Source organism: Leuresthes tenuis, unplaced genomic scaffold (assembly GCF_036924035.1).
Source record: "Leuresthes tenuis unplaced genomic scaffold, fLeuTen1.0.hap1 SCAF_17, whole genome shotgun sequence".
Classification (NCBI taxonomy): Eukaryota; Metazoa; Chordata; class Actinopteri; order Atheriniformes; family Atherinopsidae; genus Leuresthes; species Leuresthes tenuis.
The window spans coordinates 22,646,259-22,673,021 of NW_027325371.1; the positions used below are offsets into that span (position 1 = coordinate 22,646,259).

At 40.7% G+C, this 26,763-nt stretch overlaps 1 protein-coding gene across 1 annotated transcript in view; it reads left to right on the forward strand.

Moving 5' to 3' along the window:
• The first annotated feature begins 708 nt into the window (after nt 1-708).
• Nucleotides 709-26,763, forward strand: part of nags (N-acetylglutamate synthase) — a 31,595-nt gene continuing 5,540 nt past the window's right edge. The window contains exons 1-7 of the mRNA XM_072368580.1: nt 709-1,211; nt 22,273-22,553; nt 22,990-23,203; nt 23,341-23,521; nt 23,762-23,801; nt 24,012-24,143; nt 25,296-25,478. Coding sequence (XP_072224681.1) covers nt 831-1,211; nt 22,273-22,553; nt 22,990-23,203; nt 23,341-23,521; nt 23,762-23,801; nt 24,012-24,143; nt 25,296-25,478 — 1,412 coding nt within the window. The 5' untranslated portion in view covers nt 709-830. The remainder of the gene's footprint in view (nt 1,212-22,272; nt 22,554-22,989; nt 23,204-23,340; nt 23,522-23,761; nt 23,802-24,011; nt 24,144-25,295; nt 25,479-26,763) is intronic.

A 26,763-nucleotide genomic window follows, 5' to 3' on the forward strand; every position in this document is an offset into this window, starting at 1 on the left:
ATGCATGTATTTGGACTGTGGGAGGAAGTTGGAGTACCCTGCAAGAAAACTCAATACAGAAAAGCCAAGAACCCTCTGGCTGTGAAGTGACAATACTAAGCACGATACCACTGTACAGCCCCCATTATTTAACCTTTATACATGTTTGAACAGGTTGCTTAAATAACTCCACCTCTAGCTGCCAAATATGAAGGAATTGGAGGTGGCTCAAGATTTTTGCTCAGTACTATACACCAGTGAGCCATAACATTAAAACCACTGACAAACAAGGGACAATGCTAGATAGACATATGGATCAATTATTGTCATGTGTTTTGAGGAAAAACAGCGTCAGAGCGTTCACACGGAATATGTGCTACTTTGTCGTTTGACACCTATTTAAATACCTAAACATTTTTGCAGACAAGAGAGGAGAAACAGTGAATACAATTTACTTTCGTATTTGCTCATTAAAAGGGAAAATTAACAGTAAAATGCAGCCTACATTCAATTTACGACTCAGCTTTCCAGCAGAGACATTTGTATAAATTAGTTAAATAAATATAATTCTATATCTTTAAATTTGCCTCACAGGCACAAACTAAATCTGTACTTAATTCCTCCTCAATAGCTTTCAACATCTAGACTTCAGTACCCCACTGTGGGTAAACGGAGCAGCACAGCGCTCCCTCACCCTGCCTCATCTGCTGAAACCTGAGAAATGCCGACGCAGCAGCCGCTCGCTGAATGAAAAAGTCCGACTACTTCTCTCGCTCAGCAGAAACTCCACGTGGTGCTGCCCAGCTTCAGCTTGTCAGCACGACTGATTCAACACTGTGTCAGCTTTTAGCATGTCCAAAGTGAACAGCGGCTCTACCGGCTGTCGGGCCATGGTAATGGCCGGAAAGTACCTGTCGAGTCCCAGGCCGTCGTCCGCGGCGCTGAAGCGGAGCTTCGACCTACAGCAGCGGAGGATGTTTGCGCCACAGCGCCGCATGTTGAGCTCCGGCGCGGCAGGCACGGGGGCGGGAGCCGTGGCGCTGGGTCAACACGAGAACCTGGGGTATTTCTCCGCCGCAGACCGGCACGCATTGGCCAACAAGAATCTGATTTATAGGGATGTGAAGGCTTTTCTCAGTGAAGTTGGAGGAGATCCTCGGGAGGCTCGATACTGGCTGACCCAGTTCCAGAGAGCGACTTCGGCTCAGTCTCCTGCCTTTGCAGTGTTGGAGGTAAACGTTTTTGTGTTTACTCCCATGAGGCGTTAAGCCAATGTTTTGGTCTATTGATCATACCACGTTATTGAGTTTATAAATCACCACAGCCACATCAGTTCATAAAAAAATACTTAATACAATAGAAATACTGAAGAAAATTAATCCTTTTCTTTTTCTGAGGAAAAAAATGCCTATCCTGAGTAAATATTTATTTTGAAAAGTTGTTTATTACAGTTTTTTTTCTCATTTTAATAGAAATTAAACAAATCAAATTCATGCAGGGCCGTACACAGGGCCCAAAAAATACTGAGGTCATGAGTCAGAACTCCTAGGTGGTTCGGGTGCATGCTCCCCAGGACATTTTTTTAATTCTGTTATTTGAATCTGGCCATTTTCAGAGTCGTAAGGAGCAAAAACAACATCATAATGACTTGTAGGCTTATTTGTTTTGTTTGTTATCAGAGAACATCAGACTCATCCTAAATGATTTGCAAATGAGTAAAACTGGAGAATGAATTTCATCAAGTCATGGATTAGGAATAAAAAAATAATTAACTGTCCTGGGACAGTATGTATATATATATACAAATGCTTCATATTTCCTTCAGTATTTAAAATAGATACCCAAGCCCTATTACACTATCATGTTGATGATGGTGCCTAATCTGTTCACTCTTGTTAAGGAAAGGCAGCGTTTGAACACATTTCTATTATAATCTTACACATACTTCAGTTATCATGCATTATACATCTGACTTTTAAAACGTATACAGTTCTGGCATAGTCTCTTCCTTTTATAGTACCTGCTCTCCCTCCATCTCTCTCGTCTCTGCTTCTCTTTTTGCTGCTTGGCCCAAAGATGAGCTTGGTTTGGCTTAGCCTTTTCCTCGCTATCCTGTTTTCCCTTTTATTGAAGAATATAAACACAGTCAGATACTTAACTGATAGAAATGAAAACAATATGCCATTTTAACATCATGTAATTAGATGTGTCAGAAATCTTAAAAAACCTTGAATGTGGTGCAGAGCTTTTTAATTTTGAAGTAAAAATGGGGCATTCTGAGGCTTTTTGAAGAACCATTATGGTGACTCATGAAGTAAGGGCAAGTTACCACAGAAAATGATTAATTATCATTATTATTTTGAAAATTAACCAGGTGTTTTATTTTTCTTCTGCGCACGACTTCCTGTCTCGCACGATCTGCTCTGTGCCGTGTTGCTGCGTTGTGCTCCGGCATCCGGCAGAAATATATAACAGGTTCAGCATCCAACATTGAGAAATCAACACTGAATAAACGTTAAATTTGCAATCGAAGACATCGCTGACATTTCAGTAGCCAAATGAATGTTGACTCAACCGGTGGAAATTGATTGACGACCGGTACTGACTGAGTTAACCAAAATTAAACTTTGATTTGATGTTTCTTTGCTATCTGAGTAGTATGTTGGGCTGAAATAAAAATATCTCCACATTAATAAAAATAAATAAATTCTCACAGTAATCTACGACTATCCACCTACATTTTTAGCTTGGTGTGCTCCTCTTCCAGTGACTGGTGTGACTGACTGACTCACTAACGGTAGCGGTAACAACATCAACGTCCGACTTGTGTGTGGTATTTACCATAGACATGGTAATGGTAAATGGACTTGTACTTGTATAGCGCTTTTCTAGTCTAACTGACCACTCAAAGCGCTTCACTACATGCCACATTCACCCCACTCACACACATTGATACAGCACGTCTTAAGATACTTAACTACGTGCTTTTCTAATCATTCATACACACATTACACTGGGAGGCAACGTGGGGTTCAGTGTCTTGGTTCAGTGCACGTTGTTGATGACGCGCAGCACTTTATGCCCAAACTGAGCCACTGTTTTATTGAACAGCGCTACTATTGGCTCTTCAAATATAAAATCACCACAATTTAAGCAAAATTATTTTTTTTTTAAACAAAAAAAAACAATACCGAGGACACGACCTCTGTGTCCACAATGGTAGTTACGGCCTTGAATTCATGACAGTTCACACAACAGGAACACAACAGTGTACGTTGCATATATTTCTTGCATTCCATGCATGTATGCTGTGATTCCTGCCCGTCTGGGTTCCACTCATATCGCCCCAACCTTTTTTTTTTTTTTGCGATCATCTTTTTATTGACACCATTCTCATAATTGACACATGTTCAATAACGCAAGCATGACACTTCATACAAGACACTTATCAGAAGGTGTACCAAACATACCCTCTCTCCCACCCTCCTCCCCAAAATTGACCCACCCATACCCTCCCAATGCCCCCACAATGTACACTTGATGTACAAACCCCAATCCATGTGCTGAATCCAATCTGCTGTTGCTCTCCACAGGTTGATAGTTCTGAGTTTTGCTTTGTTAATCCTTGGTGTGGAGAGCTCCAGCATCACCACATCCAGAAAGTATGCGAACCACTGCTGGATACTAAAAGAGTGCGGTGGGCACCATCGCTGAGCTATCATTTTCTTAGCTGCTGTTAAGCCGGATAACCAGATCTTCCTCTGCCTTTCAATCAAGCCTGACTTTGAGTTGTCATTAAGCAGCAAGACAACCGGGTCAACAGGGATTGGGTAGTCTGTTATGTCTGATACTATTGATGTTATTATAAGCTAAAAATTTTGTACCTCTTCACACTCCCACACCATGTGTAGGAAGGTTTTAGTTTGGTCAGGATGACAGAAGGTACAGGACGGGTTAGGAATGGCTTGAGTAATGTATCTTCTATTAAGTGTCCAGTATGTCCTGTGGAATATGTTAAAGTGAATGAGTTGGTGGTTGGGAATCTTGGAGCAATGTAAAATGTTATCTCAGACTGCATCCCAGTCAATTGTGTTCTCCTCAATATTCAGATCCCTTTCCCATTTCTTTACTACTGGGAGTTCACCTGTGGATGCTTTCTTTAATGTTCTGTAAATCAAAGACTCTAGTCCTCTTATGGGATAATCAAAGATCAATTTGATGACTGGATGTGCTTTCAGATCCCTTCCCCATGGTGTTCCATAACATTCTAATGCTGATCTTAAACACAGATAAAAGTAAAAGGACGTCCTTGGGATATCGTAAGCTGTTCTGAGGTCCTCAAAGCTCAGGAGACTATTTTCATTGAATAACTGGTCTAATGTAAACATACCTTTTTCACTCCACTGTTTGTGAGCAAAGGGTTTATTTACAGATAATGTGCATGTTGTGCCATAGAGGGGTATTCTTGTGCCACTTATTAGTGTAGCCCAGATGTTCCTCCGCCCGCCTAAAATTGTCACGTTTTATGTTTTGATCCATGTCTTGTCTCGTCATTTCCTATTTTATTTTGAAATACTAACTTCCCTCTCGTTTAAGGTACCTTGCTCCTCCTCTTGTGTCAAGTGTCTGATTGTCTTCCCTAATTCTAAAGTGTTTCCACCTGTTCCCCATGACTCCTCATGAGTTCAAATAGTCTGTGTCTCCCTTGTCTTGTGCCAGTGTGACGTAACTTTCCACGTTCTTCACTCTAGCGCCTTGAATCACAGAAACCATAGTCTCGAATCCTTGAGCCTGTAGTTGAGCAATCCTCCTACAACGCTATCTTTGTTTTGTAATTTATTTCATAGTCATAGTTTAGCCCACGGTAAGTTAATAGCCTGTTTTTGTTCCTCCATTTAGGAGTGATTTTTGGTTTTGCTAATGTTTCATAGAACCTCCGTTAGAGGAGAGTTGCGTTTAAGTATTCGTTAAAGTTTCATAGTTCTTTCATAGATTTTGTGTTTCGTTTACAGATATCTTTTGTGCCTCCATTAAAGGAGAGCCTAGAATTAAGAGATAAGTTTAAAAGTGCCTCCCTTTGTGGAGCGATTTATGTTCTTAGTGATTGTGCCCCGTTTATCGGGAGAACGTTCTTTGTTTAATTCCGCCTAATCAGGAGAGTGTGTAAGTTTATTTGTAACTGTTTATAGCCCTTTCTGTTTTCCTCTGGAGTGGAGAGTATTTTTGGTTTTGATCATTTTCATAGCTGCACCCTCCTCAAATATAGTTATTGAGGAGAGCGCTTCAGGTTTTTCACAGCCTCTTGTTTTCACTCTGTTCTGGAGAATCACCAGTGGTTGTGTAAAAATAAACCACCTTGTTCTGAAAGACCCTGCATCTGTCTTGCAATCTCTGATTTCCAATAAGTTGTTCTTTTAATTCTCTCCAAGGGACTGTGGATGAGAGGTCCATCCACACTCTGAGAGTGCGTAACTGAAACGCCATGTGACACGTTTTAAAGTTGGGGAGGGCCAGGCCTCCATTGCTTGTGGTACGTTGTAGAGTAGTGAATTTTAACCTAGGTTGGTTGCTGTTCCAAATATACTGCCTGATTAGAGAATCAAGTTTCTTCCAAAATTTGGTTTGGGGAGGTAGAGGTATCACTGCACTTAAGAAGTTTACCCGGGGTAAAATGTTAATTCTATCAACAGAAATCCTGGACCATAGTGGGTTGCCCATCTAGCCCATTGTTTAGTATAGTTTCATAGTTATATTGGTTATATTGGTTATATAGTTATATCCAATCGCTGTAACGATGTGTGTATGATGCAACCTAAGTAAGTAATTTTTTTTTTAATTGATATCATATTACTCAAAGGGAGAGTTACTGGCTTGTTATTCAATAAAAGCATATTAAACTTGTTCCAGTTGATATTATATCCCAAGATCTCACCAAATTCACCAAAAACCTTAAGAATCTTTGGGATGGATTTCTCAAGATCAGAGATGTACAATAAGATGTCATCTATAAATAAAGATATTGCACTATTGGTCACTTTGAATTGGACACTGCAAATTTGATTTTGTCTAATAGCTTGGGCCACCGGTTCAAGTGAAATCGCAAACAGCATAGGTGAAAGTGGGCATCCCTGTCGAGAGACGTGCTCCATGGAGAATATTTCTGAATGCAGTCCATGGGTTGAGACCATGGCTTTGGGGTTTGCATATGAAATACACACCATGTCAATGAATTTGCACCTCAGGCCCAGCCTTTCCATTACTTGCTACAGATAATTCCACTCAAGGCGGTCAAACGCCTTTACAGTGTCAAGTGAAAGAACTGCTGCTGGTGTTGGTAAGCTTTTGGATTCTTGCATTACATGCAATAATCTACGTATATTATCTGCAGCATGGCGCTTTGGTATGAAGCCTGAAGTCTGATTGGTCGGGGTGGACTAGTTTGTCAATAAAGCACTCTAAACGAAGTGCCAGGATTTTAGAGAAGAGCTTTATATCAGTTCCAAGGAGGCCTATAGGTCTGAAATTGGAACAATCAGTAAGATCTTTACCTTTTTTTGGTATGAGAGAGATCAATGCAGTATTTGTCTGTTGATTAAAAGCTCCCTTTTCTATCGTTGAAGTTAGCGTTTGTAAAAAATATTGTAATAAAAATTCTGAAGGAATTCCATCTAACCCTGAAGCTTTACCCCATTCATTCTTTTCAATGCTGATTTAAGTTCCTCTAACGTGATTGGTTGGCCCAGTTCTTCTACCCCCTCTGGGTCAAGAGCAGGTAGATCTAGTGATTTAATGGCAATGCGTTGTGTCAAGATTGACAGAGGATTTATACAGCTTCAAGTATAAAGCTAGAAAAGCACTATTAATGTCTTTGGGGTTTGACGAGACGCCATGTTCTGTACGGATGCTGTTGATTGTAGCACTAAACTAACTTTGTTTTAATTTGAGAGCAAGCAATCTGCTTGGTTTACAACCATGATAATAATAATTTTGCCTCACTCTGTGCATTATGAATTCAGCTCTCCTTCTTAAAAGATAATTTCAATTCTGCTCGACTTGTGACTAGACGATCATATGTGGACTGGGAAAGGCAGATTTTAATAGATTGCTGTAAGGATTGACACTGTTCCTCCAATTCAGCAATCCTAACAGTTCTTTTCTTCTTCAACTTAACTGCAAAGGAGGATGTGAAATCCCTGATGAAAACTTTTGTAGCTTACCACACAAATGCAGAATCAGAAAACTGAACCTGTGTTAACAGTTAGAGTTTGATGTAGAATTTAGAGCTAAACTCAATGAATTTCTTTGTTTTGCAGTAAGGAGATGTTAAATTGCCACCTTCTAGACCTTTCCCCCAGGGCTTCACATTGGAATGTGGTTATCAGTGTTTTGTGGTCAGACAGAATGGCTGGATCCATTGCAATGGTTTGAAACACTGTCTGAAGCTCACGAGAGCATAACATATAATCAATGTAGGAATGAGAGAGGTGATGTGTAGAAAAAAGGGTATAGTCTCTGCTAGTTGGATTGTGCAGCTTCCAAATATCCACTAGTTCCAGGAGAGACTCCATTGTTGCTCTGAACAAGTCTGACGCCTATTGTTGGGTCTTAGTGTGATTTGCCCCTGATCTATCTTGCCTGATATCTAACAATGCATTCACGTCCCCTCCCACAATTAGAGAGTATTCACTGATTGAGAGCAATTCATTAGTCAACCTACTACTACTGCTACTTTTCTGTTCCTTATAGTGGTGCATATATAAGATATCCTGCCGGTTTGGTCTTTGCTACATTTATCTATAGTAAGGGAGCATCTCCTTGCCATCAAAACTATGGCACCCTTAGTTTTGGCGCCATCACTGGATGAAGTAGCAACCTTGTAATATTTATTTTGTAATCTGCTCACATCACATTTACGTAGGTATGATTCTTGTATGAGAGCGATGTCTACATTCTTCCTTTTTAAATAGTCCAGGAATTTAGCCCTCTTAACTGGCCCATTAAGACCCCTAATGTTGACTGAGATAATTGAAAGTTTAGCCATTCTCAATATATGTTTGCGTATTAGACTGTCCCCTACCAGATCTCTTCCATGAGATTATACAATTGGAAGGTGTACTCTTGAAACTAAGCAAGGTGTGATAGAAACATAAAAAATAAAATAAACCCCAAATTCCCTTGAGACCGCAAGCCCCACCCCCTGCTTGCAAGATGCGTGGCCACATCAAACTTCATCAGTTCGCTCAAACTCCAGTCACACGTAGCTGTCCCTCCCTTATGAAGTTACCGTAATCTGGAACAGGTCTCATGAGTCCTTTATTTAAAACACTTAGAAATATTTCAATATTCCAAAGGCAAACCACATGTTCATGAAAGGTACAAAAAAAAATAAACAGAAAAACAAACCAACCTAGTTGGTGTAGGTTACCTGCATAGTAGCCCAATGTGGGGCAAAAAATAGAAAATAAAATAGGCTATGTAAATCGACTGTACTGAATTGAATCAATGCTCGTAATGCCTCTTCAGTCTGTTGTCCCTAAACATTAATTACAAAGCCAAAACTTGCGTATAAATCTCAAAGCAGCTTGTGTACTAGTCCGTATCTGATGAGACTACCCGTTGCGGTTGCGCCAGTTGCGGGGAGTTCAGTAGAAGTGTGTTGTCTTGTGGATTGTCACTGTTTTCACCCGACAGATGTTGATCCAGCTGCGAACCCTCCGGTGGGGATGCGTCGATATTGTCGTACCCAGGCCCTGACAGAAGTCGTCGGCATCTTTGATTTCGCTGTGCATTTACAAACTTGAGGCGTTGCTGTATGGTGAATGGGCTGTAGTCCGGTTTGAACCTTAATGTTGTTTTTGAATCATGAATCGCTTCCTTTTGCTGTGCTGCCCTTGCGCCTTGACAAATAGCTTGGTGGTCCTGGTACCTGAGACACCTAAATATCAGAGTGCGATTCCCTTTAGTCTTTCCATATATGCGATGTGCTCTGTCGATTTCAATGATGTTCTTGTTCTTTAGTGCGGGTATCCATACTGGCAGTTGTGTTTGCAATGGGGTCATCCTTTTCCCAGCCCTCTTTTAGTCCAGTGATGCGTACATTGTTGCGCCGAGACCGGTCTTCCATTTCGGCTAGCTTAAGTTCAAATGACTTTTGGTCCTTGACGCCGGCATCCACCATGTTCTTCACCTCTCTGTTGTTCAGCCCATCTTTTTGATGAAACCAACAATGATTGCGATATTTAAATGAGGAAAATGACACCACAGACTTGAAAGACTTAAGACGCCTGTTCTTTGTTTTCAACAGCAGATACAGTCATTGGAAAAAGAACGATTTTTTTTTTCTTTTCTCCAAGATTGTATACTAGAATGTCCATCCATTTTCTATACCTGCTTAATCCAACTGTCGGGTCATGGGTATATTAGAATTTAATATGGATAAATTATCTGGTCACAACCAGGTCTTAAATTTAGATAAATAGAAACCTCAGTTCCTCACCACACATTCAAATTAGCTGTAGCCTACAGTCTGAACCCGCAAGGAGAGAACATTCCATTCCACGTCGAACATATGGAATGTCTTAACATTGATTAAATATCAGGGGCTGATGATAAGGGTTGTACAAACTATTGTAGAGAATAGTTCAGTGGGACTGTAATTCAATTGTATTTAGAGTCCTGGACTTGACGTCTATATGCATATATCCAATTATAATCACACTACAACCTAGTGGTTAATGGCAGTCACATTTTTATACCTAATTGGTACATGATCTATTGCTCCTAGGGGGCTGCCTCGTTCTACCTCAAACTTGTGCAGGAAATGCTTAAGACTTTGATGTTGCTTGATTAATATAAAACACGCTGATAGCGAATTAAACAGGAAGCGATTTTTAGGGGCTAAGGATGTCCAAAATCTCTTAAAAGTTTGCACCAGTTAGGAGAAGTGAAACCTCCAGTTCCGTATGGTTTGCAGCATTGGGTGGAAAAAATGGCTCTGTAGTAGCAAAGTAGCTCATGTCACGTGTGTACTTACATGTTTCATCAACATGGAGGTATACATATGTAACATCCTAAGACCTTAAATTCCTCCACTTGGGGTAGGAATTCACTCTTAACCAAGCGCTCTCCAATTTCCACAGAGGTTCGAGGGGCTAATATAGCTACTTGATGCTTTAACCGAATGTGCTTTTTTAAGTTCAAGTCAAATGACTTAGACTTGAGTTAAACTCGAGTCATGAATTTACTGACTTCAGACTTGACTTGAAAAAATGATGAAATACTTGTAACTCGACCTTCACTGAAATGACTCGCAACTTTACTTTGACTTCAGCCTATTGACTTGGAAGTACTTGATATCGCTCCTTAACACACACACACACACACGCACACACCTCTATTTCCTGAAACAACTAGTTTCAATGCTGTTTTCACCTACAGTACACACACTCTTTTCATCCAATCATGTAGCAGGACACAAAGATGACCAAGAAGAAGAAAACGTTGCAAAGAAGCAGAGCGACAGTGGCAAAAAAAAATTATACCAAAGGTCATCTCGTTCGCTTACAAGAATTGCGAGGTTTTCAATAAAAAACGCATTGCAGTGTGTTATGAGGTGCGAATGGCGATCACCCTCTTCATCACGGGCCCAGGTGTTTGCTGTCCGCCACTCCAGCGTCACCGGAATAACTCACAGACTTTTCCTTGCTGGTTTCTTGGTGGAGCTATTTATTGTGCCCCCTTTGCTCCCCACGTGTGTTCAGTCCCCAAATTACTACAGTCTGTACATATCTTTTTTACCACTCAAGCCCAAATCAGCTCCAGCTTTTACATCATTCCCAGCCATTTTTCGCTCCCCTCTCCACCCGTCTTTTCTCCATTTAAAGGGCTCCCTCTCTTAATTAAACTCCTCCATCAACCTTCGGGTAACAGGTGCTCCTTATCACCTGCAGCCGACATAGATTCCCCCAATACACAAAAATACTCATACACAACCACCAACATAACAGATTTTAGATTAGCACCCATCAGTGCCAGTGATGTCCCAGTCTCCATACTGATCCAACCCCAAACCCACAGAGTAGTAGGTGTGCACCCCTAATAGCCTGCAGACTACAGATCAGGTCCTGGGAAATGAGGGACGGGGTCACTCCGTCACACAGTGTGTACAACAGACGGGTCAAAAATCACAGACGGAGATTGACATTTGAAGCTGCACAAAAAAGAACAGTAAGCCAGTCCAGGGACGTTGCTAGGCATACAGCTGTACAGGGGCACAGGCCCCCAGGCAGAACACCACCACCAACACTGCCTTACTGTAAACAGAAAATGAGCCTGCACTGGATGTATAAGAACATTTATTCAAATTTACATGAAACTCAACAGGTTTAGGCAAGGTAAGGCAAGGCAAATTTATTTGTATAGCACAATTCAACAACAAGGTGATTCAAAGTGCTTCACAGAGACAGTAGAAATAAAAAGCATGATTTAAAATTTTAACAAAAAAGAAAGAAAGAACAATAGATAAAATCAAAACAATAAAGATAAGATTGAATAAAAAAATAATAAAATTATATATATGAAAGATAAGATAAAATAAACTAATAAAAATTATAAAAATGTAAATGATGATAAAATCAGTAGTTAAAATATGTTTACATCTTGAAACTCAAGCTTGTTTGGAGCTTTACAGCAAAATAGATGTGTCTTCAACCTGGACTTAAATACACAGTGTTTCAGCTGATCTGAGGCTGTCTGGGAGTTTATTCCAGACATGTGGAGCATAGAAGCTGAATGCAGCTTCTCCATGTCTGGTTCTGACTCTGGGAACTGATTTAAAAAAAACGGATTCAGATGACCTGACAGGTCTGGAAGGTTCATACTGGGTCAGGAGGTCACTGATGTAAATTGGTCCTAGACCATTCAGAGCTTTATAGACCAGCATCAGAACTTTAAAGTCTATCCTCTGATGGACAGGCAGCCAGTGTAAAGACCTCAGAGCTGGACTGATGTGGTCCACTTTTTTGGTCTTAGTGAGGACTCGAGCAGCTGAGTTCTGAATGAGCTGCAGTTGTCTAACTGACTTTTTAGGGAGACCTGTAAAGATGATATTACAACAATCAAGCCTACTAAAGATGAATGCATAGACTAGTTTTTCCAGGTCTTGCTGAGACATCAGATCTTTTAACCTTGATATATTCTTAAGGTGATAGGCTGTATTTCTTATTGTCTGTGTTTTTCCAAATTTAGGTCTGAGTCCATCACTACACCCAGATTTCTGGCATAGTTGGCAGTTTTTAGGTGTATAGATTGAAGCTCTGTGGTGACCTGTAATCATTTCTCTTTGGCTTCAAAGACAATTACCTCAGTTTTGTTTTTGTTTAGCTGGAGAAAGTTGTGGCACATCCAGTCATTAATCTCCTCAGTGCATTTACCAAGGGCCTGTACATGGTCTCGGTCTCCTGGTGACATTGTAATATATATCTGCATGTCATCTGCATAGCTATTGTAGTTTATTTAGTTGTTTTTTTTATAATCTGTGCCAGTGGGAGCATGTAGATGTTAAACAGAAGAGGTCCCTTGAGGAACTACACGTGATTCTTGTTTGCTCAGATGTAAAGTTACCTATTGACACAAAATGCTTCTTGTTCTCAAAGTATGTTTTGAACCAGTTCAGTACAGTTCCAGAAAGACCCGCTCAGTTCTCCAGTCATTTGAGTAATATATTGTGGTCAACTGTATCAAAAACAGCACTGAGATCCAGTAAAACTAAGACTGACATTTTTCCATGTTTGTATTCAGACATGTGTCATTAAACACTTTGGTCAGAGCAGTCTCAGTGCTGTGGTGCTGTCTAAAGCCTGACTGGAAGGTATCATAGCAGTTATTTTGTGTTAGAAAGTAATTATGCTGTTGAAAAACTGCTTTTTCAATTATCTTACTTAAAAATGGGATATTTGAGATGGGCCTGTCGTTGTTCATTTGTGTCTTGTCAAGATTGTCCTTTTTCAGCAGAGTTTAATTACAGCTGTTTTTAGTGGCTCTGGAAATACACCTGACGTTAAGGACAAGTTCACAATCAGTAACAGGTCTGACTCCAAAGTCTTTGAGACCCCTTTGAAAAAAGCTGTTAGCAGGATGTCTAAACAGCAAGAGAAGTTCAGTTGACGTAAGATGTCCTCTAGGTCTTTACTGTTAATGGGTTGAAACCAGTTTTCGGTGGACACGGTACATATGCTGAACCTGCTGCTGATGTACCAACTGCTTGTCTAATATTTTGGACTTTGTCTGTGAAGAATTTGGCAAAGTCATTGCAGGCCATGGTGGAGTGAAGTTCAGTTGCCACGGGAGGGTTTGTTAGCCTGCCAACTGTAGCAAATAAGGCCCAAGCATTATGACTGTTTTTGGTCATGATGTCAGAGAAGCAGGACTTCCTTGCATTCCTCAGTTGTAAATTATAAGAATTAACTTTCTCTTTATAGATGTTTTAATGAACCTGGAGATTTGTTTTTCTCCATCTGGGCTCAGCTTTCCGACACTCTCTTTTCCCATTTTTCACCAGTGTGGAATTTTGCCATGGAGACTTCTTCCTTTAAGACAGTGTTTCTCAATTCCGGTCCTCATGACCCACTGCCCTGCATGTTTTCAATGTTTCCCTCCACCACCACACCTGATTCAAATGAATGGCTCCTTATCAGGCCATTGCAGAGCTTGATGATGAGCTTCAACATTTGCAAAGTAAGCATTTGTTCTTCAGTATTGATGAGCTCCAACTGCAAATACAGCTGCTCCACCTCATTTGCCATTGTTTACTGTTGTTAACTGTGACCGGAAGAAAAAGCAAGGATTCGGCTATAACCCCTGAAACCACACAAACACACAGACACGCCCCCTCTGCGTTGCTCTGCAATTCACCTACATGGTGAATTGCAGAGCAACGCGTTCCCTCGAAGCAGAACTTTGAATGCTCAATGACGGAATAAGAAGCATAAACTAGGCTTAAGTCTAGAGTGTGCCCCCTATTGTGCGTGGCCTCCGGTACATGCTGAGTCAGCCCAAAGTTGTCCAGAGTGTTACTCTTTAGGTCTTTAGTCCCTTTGTCCTGAGGGTTGTCCATATGGATGTTAAAATCACCAACAATAATTACAGTCAAAATCAACACAGGTCATAGATAGCAGTTCGCAGAGCACAGATGGATGACGCAGGAAATAAAATATGTTGGAGGTGAACAGTTTCACCTCTGAAATTAAATTAATTTGCCTTTAAAAAGATGCCTATGTTCCCCAAAAATGTTAAAATTATTAATAAAATGCACTGAGTGGTCAGCACATGCCAATAAAAAACATTTATTCAGTGCCAACAATCTGCTGAATCTTTCCTCTCCTCCTCTGGTGGTACAGGTCCACTGATATATACAGCTTCATTCATCGAGCTCACTGTGTTTAATAATGCAATAAAGTCCTGTTTCAGAATCTCAGATTGTTGCTTGGACATATTGTTTGACCCTGGATGCAGAATGATGTTTGTCACAGTTGGATTTTTATCTGCAATTTCAAGAATTCTCTCCCTCAGACCGTTAATCATATCCTTAGGAAAGCAGAGGACTTTAGTGTTCTTAACGCACATCCTTTGAACATCATTTACGGCAGAGTCACCCACAATCAGCGTTTCAGGTCCAGCCTTTAGCTTTCCCTGTGCCCTTTTACTTTTTAACAGGTTTTCAGTCCTAGCCTTGCTGCTTTGGGATGGATGGTCATCCAATAGAGATCCAGAGTCCTTCGATAGTGGAGCTCCAGTATTGCAATCTTCTGCAGGAGGCTGTAGAAGTCATCTGTGGAGAAGGGAGGCATCTTGCTGTTAGTTAGCCTAACGGTTAGCACCTTTCCAGGCTATTTAGCTTTAGCTGAGTGCTAGGTGCCCAGACACTGTAAATCAGGCTTCAGCTGTGTGTAGGCCACGCACACGGAGCGCTGAAGATAAAGAACTAAAAAAAGATATTGCTGTTTCTGTGAAGAACACTTTAATCCCAGAGATTTATAAGTATCCATAAGCTATTGCAGGTAGGCGCACGTGGAAAAAAGGGAAAAATCCGCATAAAATCAATATAATAAGCAATGCAAGCAGAGGAAGGGTCGGCAGGACGAAGCAGGAAGTTAGAAGGTTTAATAGAGCTATAGGCTATCTAAGCAAATAAAAACACTTTTGAGTTCAACCATTTAGCTTTTCAATTCCTCCCTCTATAGCACATCAAAATAAGCCAATAAAACAAGAGGCAATATTACTAAAAACACATACATTCCAGCTTGTATAACCTTTTCAGTCTTTAAAATTATCACAAGGAAGTTTTCCTGTTTTGGTTTCCTAATGCCTAAGATAGTTTAGTAAGTCAGGCTGCTCTCACCCACAGTTCTTGAATGTATGAAAAGTTATGCACAGATTTGTGTGCATAATCCTGCGAATATTCATCAACACGGGCAACCAGTGCGCCTGCGCAAAGCCTGAAGTCAGGGCTGATGTGCCTTTTATTCACAGAGGAAAATGAACATTTTAAAATAGTTTCGACATTTTAATACATTGTTGAAAGCGATAAATTAACTTTTTATTTTTGCAATCTTCCTTCCTGCAAGCTTTAGTTTGTTGGTTATTAACATGTAAAGTTTATTTTTGTTTAGAACGTTGCTATGGTGGTTACTAAGGACGCTACTATCGCTGTAGCTTCCGCAAAAGTCCCGTTAATCACCATAGGCTACTTTTTTGTTTGTTTTAATTTGATTTTGTTCCAGTTTCACTGCTGAAACACACTATAAAGCAAATACATGCAGGCAACGTAGAGAAATAAGTTTGTTTTGGATGAACAACAGCGCACCCTGAAAGATCACTGTCCACTGATATCTTCTGCATCCAATCAGAGCGCCGAGGCGAATGGAGAGAACCGGAATAATTATATTTACAGGAGGATGTATTCACAGACAGCTAATATATAAACAAATAAAACAAAGTTAGGTTTTATTTGTCATTCTTATGCATCACATAAATGTTTTTATTGATTTTGCTTCACACATCCACCGTTTGTAGATCAGTGCAGTTAATTTCAACAATAAATAAGTAAACATGGATAAATAAATCAAAACAGAAAAAAATGGTCAGGGATAAAAGAGAATAAGAATTATTATTAAATAGGTGCTCTAACAAATAAACAGCTACAGACACCACACACTCATAGCAGTTCTGTTTTGTGCTAAACTAACACAGTTTGGACAGGTGGGAGCGAATAAAATGGAGTGAAAAAAGTTCTTTACTGCAAGATCAAAATTTTAAGAAACACTAAGTGTACTGAAATCCCTACATCATCCCTAATGAACAACATTTGTAAAGCTTTGTATGCAAAAGTTTTAACTGTATATCCAGATACGTATTGGCACTACAAAATACGTCTTGGTCATCTAGGACCATTTTGTCAACCTGAAGAAAGGGATACAGTAGGTATAATTGGCCATATTAGGTCATTAGAAAATATAATATGAAACTCACTGTAAATTATGGGGAAAACCGGGTCTAAACTGGTCCAAATTAGGTCTGGTCTGACAGTGTATTAAGCAGACGTCAATATTTTGAACACATGTGGCCACTAACTACCCCTTAAAACATGTTTGAATTATTTCATCCAGCTTGGTCTTAATAAGGGTCTGAGAAAGTACACCTCAAAGCGCCTTGCTTTGGAGCAAGATGAAAATTATATTTTGGTGTAGGACAAAAATGAAGACATCATTGGAAAGGTCTTGAGGAAAGACAGTATGTCAGTATGAAAATTGTGGGCAGCTCCTGCTCCTAAGAGGTGACCTTTGAACCTTGAATCTGAGACACTTTTGAAGGCTTACAGAGCAACAACAAAATGGGCTACAGACCAGTTGTAAACAGTTTTGGAAAGCTCTTGACCTATACTACCATTACCTGTGGGACACCTGTAGGGGGCGCCACTAAGTGGGGTCAAAATAAAAAAAATACATGATTTCACCCCTTTAACCATAAGCAAGATCAAATGTGACCAAACAGATGTGCTTCCCAACCCCAAAACATAATAATAAGCCTGAAAGTTTCCTGGACACAATTTCACATATTAGAGGAAATACATTCGAACTACAAAACATAAGACGCTGCCCGACACTGTGTACGGCAATTTAGTACAAATTGTAGTTTTATATCGTCCTTTCGGGCTAGAGTCAGGGTTGCGAAATTAGGGTTTAAAAACATACATCTGCGCATTCTTCAACTGAAAAAGTGTTACCCTAACATGTATGTTCATGTCGTGAGAAAAGCTATGTTATGAAAACATAAAAATATGCTAATTTAAACATGATTCCTGCCACTCTGTTTCACCGACGGAAATAGGCGTGTTGAATAGCTGAAACGAATGAAAGTCATTTTTCACTGCAGGTAATTGCGCATGCGCACTGGTGTCATTGGATATTTGTAGGATAATGCACGAAAATCTTTACATAACTTTTCCATATGAAGAATCCTCTTCTCTCCCACCACCTGCACTGAGTCAAGGGGGGAACCCAAGACAGAGCTGGACTTCTTGATCAGTGTGTCAAGTCTCTTCTACATGGCTGAGGTCTTGAGGAGCGCTCCCTGCACTCCAAAGGACCTGAGTTTCTGCAGCAGGTAGAGTCTGCTCTGACCATTCCTGTAAAGTGCATGGGTGTTATGAGTCCAGTCCATTTTTTTGTTCAGGTGAACACCCAGGTACTTATAAGAAGCAAAGTACAGTCCTGGTGGGTACAGTGTTCTCCACGCAAAAGTTTATATAGTCTGTGATGCAGTGAGTGAGACTGCATTATTTAATCACAACAACGTGTTAAAAGTCCCGTGGTAGATAAAATGGCCTCATGCTAACAGCTAACAGTTCAATGTCTAGTGTTAGGAAGTTTGACTCTTTTGACTAAATCGGTTCTTTTACTCTCGAACAGTTAATTGAAAGAATCTTTGAACGAGTCATTTTGTTAATTTTTCCAGCAGGTGGCTCTGTCGCCCTACTGTGGGCATTGCACAAAACGGCCACAGTTGTAAACACTTAACACTGGAAGCAACATAGTTTGCTTCAGCTGAGCTGACAAAATACATTTATTTATTCACATTATTTGCATTATCATTTATCTATTTACACACTTAATGCATTATATACACAACAACACTATACATATCTACAAGAACCGAAGACCACTAATTAATTGTGATTTCATGGCAAATGAATGAACATCACAAATCAGACATCATTAATTTTTTTGCGGTTTTGCAGTAAGACGTATTGCATCACTTCCTGTTGCTTTGTGTGTGCACTGTGACATTTCTCGCTCCTCTTGAATTACTAATAATCACCTTATTTCTCCCTATAATTTACACATCTTGCATAGTTAACTCTATCGCATACTTGTCATATTCTAACGCTCACTCTTACAGATCGTTAGTCTTTTTTTTTCACTTTTTAGCGGTGTGTCTGGTTCTCTAATTTAGCATGGCTACTCTTCCTCTATCTCCTGCTTTCACCTGCTCCGTGTGTCAGATGTTTAGTTACTCCTCTGCCTCCTTTAGTGGTAATGGTACATGTAACAAATGTAGTCTTTTTGTAGTTTTGGAGGCAAGGTTATCTGAATGGGAAGCTCGGCTCTGCACTGTTGAAAACCACCCGATAGCGAGCCAGGCCCCTTTAGTCAGTGCAGAGCCACCTAGCGTAGCTCGTTCTGTTAATCGTCCCCAAGCAGATCCCGAGCAGCCGAGACTTAAGAGTGCCTGGGTGACTGTCAGGAAGAGGAGTCATAGTCCTAAAGTCAAGCCCGGTGGTTCACCATCAACCAAAACCTCTTGTGTTTATTGTTGTGTATCGTCCACCTGGCCCTTATTCTGAGTTTCTGTCTGAATTCTCAGACTTTTTATCACAGTTAGTGCTGAGAACAGATAAAGTCATTGTAGTGGGTGCCTTTAATATTCATGTAGATGTTGAAAATGACAGCCTAAATATTAACTTTAAATCTATATTAGACTCTATTGGATTTTCTCAAAGTGTCCACAGACCATCTGCTTTAATCATACCCTTGACCTTGTGCTGACTTATGGCATTGAGAGTGAACAGTTAACAGTGTTCCCTCATAACCCTGTCTTGTCTGACCATTATTTCATAACTTTTGAATTTACATTACTTGACTATACGGCTTCTGAGAAGAATTTTACACATAGAAGGTGTTTATCAGAGAATGCTGTAACCAGATTTAAAGAGTTGATTTCATCATCCTTTTCTTCACTGCCATGTGCAGATATGACAGAGGATGGCTACCTAAATTTTACTCCAGTAGAACTTGACTCTCTTGTTGACAGCACTATAGCTTCAATGCGTACAACACTGGACAATGTTGCCCCTCTGAAAAGGAAGGTAATCAGTCAGAAGAGGTTGGCTCCTTGGTATAATTCACAGCTGCGTGTGTTAAAGCAGACTGCAAGAAAGCTGGAGAGACGGTGGCGTTCCTCTAATTTAGAAGAGTCTCAATTAGTCTGGAAAGATAGTTTAATAACATATAAGAAAGCACTTCGTAAAGCTAGAACTGCTTATTATTCATCATTGATAGAAGAGAATCAAAATAATCCCAGGTTTCTTTTCAGCACTGTTGCCAGGCTGACAAAGAGTCCGAGCTCTGTTGAGCCATGTATTCCTTTAACTCTCAGCAGTGATGATTTCATGAGATTCTTTATCAATAAAATTGTTTCTATCAGAAAGAAGATTAATGGAATCCTTCCCACTATTATCTTATCTAACTAAGTATCTTTAGAACCTGATTTGTATTTAGACGGCTTCTGCCCAGTTGATCTTTCTGAGCTAACAACAGCAATAGTCTCTTTTAAACCATCAACTTGTATGTTAGACCTAATCCCAACCAGACTGTTCAAGGAGGTTTTCCCCTTAATTGACACTTCCATATTGGATTTGATCAATCGGTCTTTGTTGACAGGATATGTACCTCAGACTTTTAAGGTTGCTGTAATTGAAGTGTTGGCTAATTATCTACCTATATCCAATCTACCTTTTTTGTCTAAAGTTGTTGAAAAAATAGTTGCAGCTCAACTTTGTGATCATTTACATATAAATAATCTGTTTGAAGAGTTTCAGTCAGGATTCAGAGTGCATCATAGCACAGAAACAGCACTGGTGAAAGTTACCAATGATGTCCTCTTAGCCTCTGATAGCAGACTTGTTTCTGTGTTTGTCCTGTTGGATCTCAGTGCTGCATTTGATACGATCGATCACAGCATTCTTTTACAGAGGCTTGAACATGTTATTGGGATTAAAGGAACTGCATTAGGCTGGTTTAGGTCATATTTATCTTATAGATTCCAGTTTGTTCTTGTAAATTAAGTAAATTGGAGTAAGTCATGGAGTTCCTCAGGGTTCTGTGCTTGGACCGATTCTTTTTACTTTATACATGCTTCTATTTGGTAACATTATTAGACAGCATGGCATAAATTTCCATTGCTATGCTGATGATACTCAGCTGTACTTATCTATGAAACCAGATGAAACCAATAGGTTGGTTAGACTACAAGCATGTCTTAAAGACATAAAGACCTGGATGACTCAGAACTGTCTGCTTTTAAATTCAGACAAAACTGAAGTTGTTCTCTTTGGACCTGAGCGCTTCAGGGAGAAATTGTCTAGTTATATAGTTACTCTAGATGGTATTTCCTTGGCTTCTAGTTCTACAGTGAGGAACCTTGGAGTTATTTTTGACCAGAATTTATCATTTGACGCACATATAAAACTGGTTTCTAGGACTGCCTTCTTTCACCTTCGCAATATTGCTAAAATCAGGAACATCCTGTCTCAAGGTGATGCAGAGAAACTAGTTCATGCATTTGTTACTTCGAGATTGGACTACTGTAATTCCTTATTATTGGGCTGTCCCACATATTCTCTGAAAAGCCTCCAGCTGATCCAAAATGCTGCAGCAGGACAAATGAACGAAGACCCAAAGAGTTGAGTCGTGAACGAATCAATACTGTTTCCTATCCTGCTGACTGAGCTTATTAAGCTGCCGCCTGCCATGTGGTGAGAGAGGGTACTGCATGAAAATGAACGAATCAATTCTATCTCCTGTCGTGCTGACTGAGTTTATGCAGCAGCCGCCTATCATGTGGCGAGGAAGGGTACTGCATGAAAATGAACGAATCACTCACTGAGACTACTCGTTACTCCTGACTCATATAAAAAAATAGTTCATATTGAACAAATCGTTCGCAAACGACACATCACTATGTCTTTGCAGCAGAGTTGTTCTTTAACAGTGGTATGACCAGTCTTACACCATCTGTCATTCACGAACACAGCCAGCCCTCCTTTCCTCTTAACACTCTCCTCTGTCCTGTCGGCCCGATGTAGATTAAGACCACCCAGTGAAACATGTGAATCCGGAGTCAGTGAGTTCAGCCATGTCTCCGTGAACAGCATGATGCTGCATTCCCGATGTTCCCTCTGGTGCCGGGTCAGCGTGTTAACTCGTCCATCTTATTGGGAAGAGATCTCACATTTCCCATGACGATGGATGGGAGGACAGGTCTGTGTCGTCTTCTCATGGCACGACGTCGGTCGCCAGCACGAGTCCCCCCTCTTTTCCTCCTTAGCTCCTTGGGGACGTCGGGCTTCTCCTGGAGTAGCACCGCTGCGTTACGGAGCACCAACTGCCGATCCCTGGTGTAAAGAATAGGGGCCATGGCTGCTTCACGGGGAGTCCGGTCACGGAAAAAAGTTTATTTTAAAAAGTTAACAGAGAGTTAAGAGAAACGCGGCAATTTTGGTGCCCACAGTGCAACTGTTGTTCTGTAGTACTGCACTAAATAAATTAACACACAAGAAAAACTAGAACTATCGAAATAAGAGAAAAAATGCTAAACTTGAGCGAGAGCTGCTGTAACTGCGGCTGCTCTGGGCAGCGCATGCTCAGGTTACTGACTTGGTCCCACCTCTGACTAAGGCCATTTAGCCTGAAATAAAAAAAGAAAAAGATTTTTCTCTTACCAAACGTTGAAACACCACGCATGGACACGAAAGGATGTGAAATTAAACATTAAGAATTATGATGAATATGTTTTTTTTTTTTTTTTAAAGACAGGACATGGAAGCCTATCTGCACCAAAGAAAGGTGAAAAAAGAAGTCTCAGTTAGTTATAACGTTATAATAATGTTAGAGGGCCTCTTACTTTATTATTATTTTTGTTTTACTACTATCACTTTTTGTTTTCTGCCTTTCGCAGGTGGATAGCTCAGCTTTCCACAGCAGGGAAGTGGTTCAGAGTCTCGCTTTCGGACTGTCTTTCCTGCAGCGGATGGACATGAAACCTGTGGTAGTGATGGGCCGAATTGAGCACCTAGAAAAAGGGCCTGCAGAACCTGTCACCGGGTCTTGTTGTACCAGAGAGCTAGTGGAGCGGTGCCAGCAGCTGACAGAGGCTCTGCAGCAGCACTCAGCTACTGTCCTGCCATTCTTCTCTGCAGAGTCCATCCTCCAACTGCACGAAGCGCCACAAGGAAGCAGGTAAGGAGAAGTATCAGGGCACTAATTCAGTCCTCACAGTGGCTTCAAAGTCTGATTTCTTATCCTAAAACACTAATTTAACATTGTAAATAATTTTTGTATGAACCCTGAGATGAGTCTAAGTGTAACTGCAGCAATTAGCAAGTATGAACTGTTTGAATCAGTTTCAAAATGAATTGAAAGCAAGGGCCACATAAGTGGTGTTTAAGAATGCATCATTTTTCTATTGGTGATAGTCTTCAGAAGTCAGATTACAGCCCACAGACTGCCCCTTAATATAAACATGGATCTCTTTCTCCCATAACATGACCCCTAATGCCCATCACTGCTTTTCATCCACCCTTTGATGCTGTCCTCAGTCATCAGTCCCAGATTTTTCAAGTCCTCCAAAAGTCCTGACCATATATTAATCCTCTTCCCTCTCTTTGCCTTGTAGTGCTCCCCCGCACATTGCTGTGGACACCACCCTCCTCCAGTGGAGTCTAAACTGTGGGACAATCCCACTGGTTTGTCCAGTTGGAAGGGACTGGCGAGGTTGCTCAGTAGTGCTGGACCCAACAGAGGTTACGGCAGCCATTTCCCGGGCCCTGCAGCCCTACAAAGTAATTTTTCTAAACAACTCAGGAGGTCTGCGGAGCCCAAAACACAAGGCAAGACAGCTATCTAGTGGACTGTGTTCCACTAAGATAAGCAATGCAAAAGTACTCAAGTTGAACAACAGAAATCTAAAATGTTCTCCTGTCTGAGTGGTTCAACTCCTGTTGAACATTTCCTTTTTGTGTAACAGGTGCTCGACACAGTGTCATTGCCCACCGACCTTCCCGGTCTGTCCGTGGCGGCGTGGTTGAGTGCAACAGAGCGACGTAAAGTGACCACCATTGCCAGACTTCTCAATCAACTGCCGACAGATTCCTCTGCTGTAATCACCTCGGCGAGCACTTTGCTCACTGAGTTGTTCAGCCACAGGGGTGAGGCCAGTGAATGACCCAATACTTGTCCCACATGCATACACACGTACACACACACATATATATTGATATTTATAGAAAGCTGCCTATTTTAAGATGTAAGCCAAGAGGGCACCATACTTGTAAGAGTGGGGGAAGGTTTTTTCCTACCTAAAAAACATGCAACATAATTCAAATGTTTATGGGTGTTTTTGTTTTAAAAAAAATCTAATTCTAATAACTTCTTTTTCTCCATGTCAGGATCTGGGACACTTTTTAAGAATGGAGACCCCATACACCGGTCAGTAGAAATTACACAAACCCATGTAATCTGATCTGTTGCCCTAAATTTAAAGTCTCTAAGGTCAGAATCTAAGGTTAACCTCTTACACAAGGCTGGTGTTACCATACAAGTTTAAAAGCACAAAGAAACACACAGTTTTGAATCACACACACAGGCACACACACACTTATTGCATTTTCGGGTACATAATTGTTTTTGTGTGTACAGGTACAGGTCTCTGGATGAGATCGATGTGGACCGTCTGCTGGCTCTCATCAACAAGTCGTTTGATAAAACTCTGCGGCAGGATTACATGGACTCTCTAAAAGGACGGCTGCACTCCATCTACCTTTCTGAAGGGTGTGTGAAACTATTCCAGGAAAATATTTCTTAATTGAAGGTCCTAGAATATTTCCACATGTAAAACCTGATCAGGGTCAGTCTATATGCTCTCACATATGCACTCTGGAATGGTGGCATGCAAGTGTCTGAAACTTTCCACTGAGATTTTCCACCCTGCTCTGTAAAATCTCTGGAACATCAGATGTTGAGACTTTGTATGAATGTATGAACAAGAAAGTATTTTTGGAGAATGTATGAGTGAATGTGTGTTTTCTCATGCATGTGCTGCTTTCCTCTCACTTATTGCTGTTGTGGATCTGTACAGATACATGCCTCATCTGCTATTCTCAACAAGTTGTAAAGAAACACAGCCATTTCCAGAGTGGAGGTTCTGCACATTTCTGCTGCCTCCTATGCCTTCTATACACCCATTCCCCTGCATCCCTTTCCTCGCATTTCCAGCCAGGGAGCACATCTCCAGCAGAAAACCTCTTTCTGTGACATGCATGTGTGAGCGGCAACTATGGAAAAAGACCAGACCAAATTGTCTGCACATTCTCCTGAACATCTCCTGCTGTTCATGTGTGAAAACGGCTTATCACAATCAGCCTCCTGTCTTTATAATCTACTAAAATAAGCCAAAAATATAGATAACTGAAAGTAAATGTAGTTAAAATGAAATCCTTGTTAACGAGAATACAGCCTTTGTATGATTATAAAATGTTTAAGATATTAAAAATAGACCTTGAACCTATGGAAAAAGAAAGCAGAAACTACCTCTGGAGAAGCAGACTACAATGAGGGGTGCGCACTAGTGTTACTGTGCAATCCCCACATCACATGGTACAGCCTATATTGGAATTCCAGTGCTTCTGCTCTCATGCAACTACATGAGGATAACTCACCACAAGTGCTTTGCCTCTCCACAATAAAGCTTCTGAAATAAAAATAAAAGAAACTTAAACTTAGCCAGACTCACCCTTACTGGACAGATAAATAAGGGCTGTCAACCACTCACAACCAGCTAGGAGGCCTGAGAGGGGAAGAGAGAGAAGGGCAGCTCACGTAGGACTTTATACTAGCCGGCTTTCATTGGGGCAGAGTTAGCCCGGGGCTGTGTCCACTACATGAGAAATAAAAGAAATACATTGCATGTCTGTGTCCCTTTAGCTACAGCGCTGCAGCCATCATCACCATGGAGCCTGTGAATGGCGGCACTCCCTACCTCGACAAGTTTGTGGTGAGCAGCAGTAAGCAGGGCCAGGGCACCAGTCACATCCTGTGGGAGTGTATAAAAGAAGACCTGGGCAAACTGTTTTGGAGATCAAGAGCCACCAACAAGATCAACCCATGGTAAGACAAAAACACATGCTCACATTTTTTGTCATTAAAACCCCAAAAAGTTGGGATGCTGTCTCATGTAACTAAAAGCACAATGCAACTAATCAACGATTAGCAAAACTAATATTTTATTCACACTAGAACATAGTAAACATCAAATGTTTAAAGTGAGACATGCTTTTTCATGACAAATATTAGCTCATCTTGAAACTGATGGCAGCAACACGTCTAAAAAAATTGGGAAAGGTGAATGTTTAGCACTGTGTAGCACCCCCTTTTCTTTTAGGACTGTCTGTAATTCTGGGAACACTATTGCTGAACCTTTGGGATGGTTGTCCCATTCTTGTCTGAGATAAGATTGTAGCTGCTTATCCATCCTGGGTCTTCTTTGTTGTATCTTCTGTCTCATGATGCACCAAATGTTTTCAGTCCAGCACCCAGACTCTTCCACTATGAAGCCATGCAATTGTTATAGATGCAGTATGTGGTTTAGTATTGTCTTGCTGAAATACGCATGGCTTTCCCTGGAAAAAAAAGGTCTGCATTTGAGCATATTTAACCTTTCACCATTCAGTTGTTTGTTAAGTCAATGCCAAGAAAAAAATATATCAGCAGTGATCTTAAAAAAGCGAAGTGGAAATGTTTGGTCATAGTGCAAAGCGCCATGTTTGGTTAAAACCATCAGGTCAAACACCTCATACCAACTGTCAAGCACGGTGGTGGAGGGCTAATGATTTGGGCTCGTTTTGCAGCCACAGAGTTTGGACACCTTTGCAGTCATTTATTCCACCCTGAACTCCTCTGTATACCAAAGTATTCAAGAGTCAAATATGAGGCCATCTATCTGACAGCTAAAGCTTGGCTGAAACTGGCTCATCAACAGGACAATGATCCCAAATACAGCAGCAAGTCTACAACAGAATGTCTGTTTAAAAAAAAAAAAGAATCAGGGTGTTGCAATGGTCCAGTCAAAGTCCAGACCTCAACCTGATTGAAATGCTGTGGTGGGACCATAAGAGAGCTGCAAACCTCAATGAACTGAAGCAATGCTGTAAAGCAGAGTAGGACAAAATTCCTTCACAATGTTAACGTACTGACAACATAATACAGAAAATGACTGCTTTGAGTTGCTGCTGCTAAAAGTGGCTCAACAAGCCAACGAATAATGGGATGAACTTAGTGTTTCTCACAATCCTTCAGCAGTTTTGCTTAGCTTTTGTTGAATGAATAGTGATAGTTATATGTTATGTGTTGTTGTTATTTCTGAGGTTGTATGTACCTCATTCTATGACCCGGT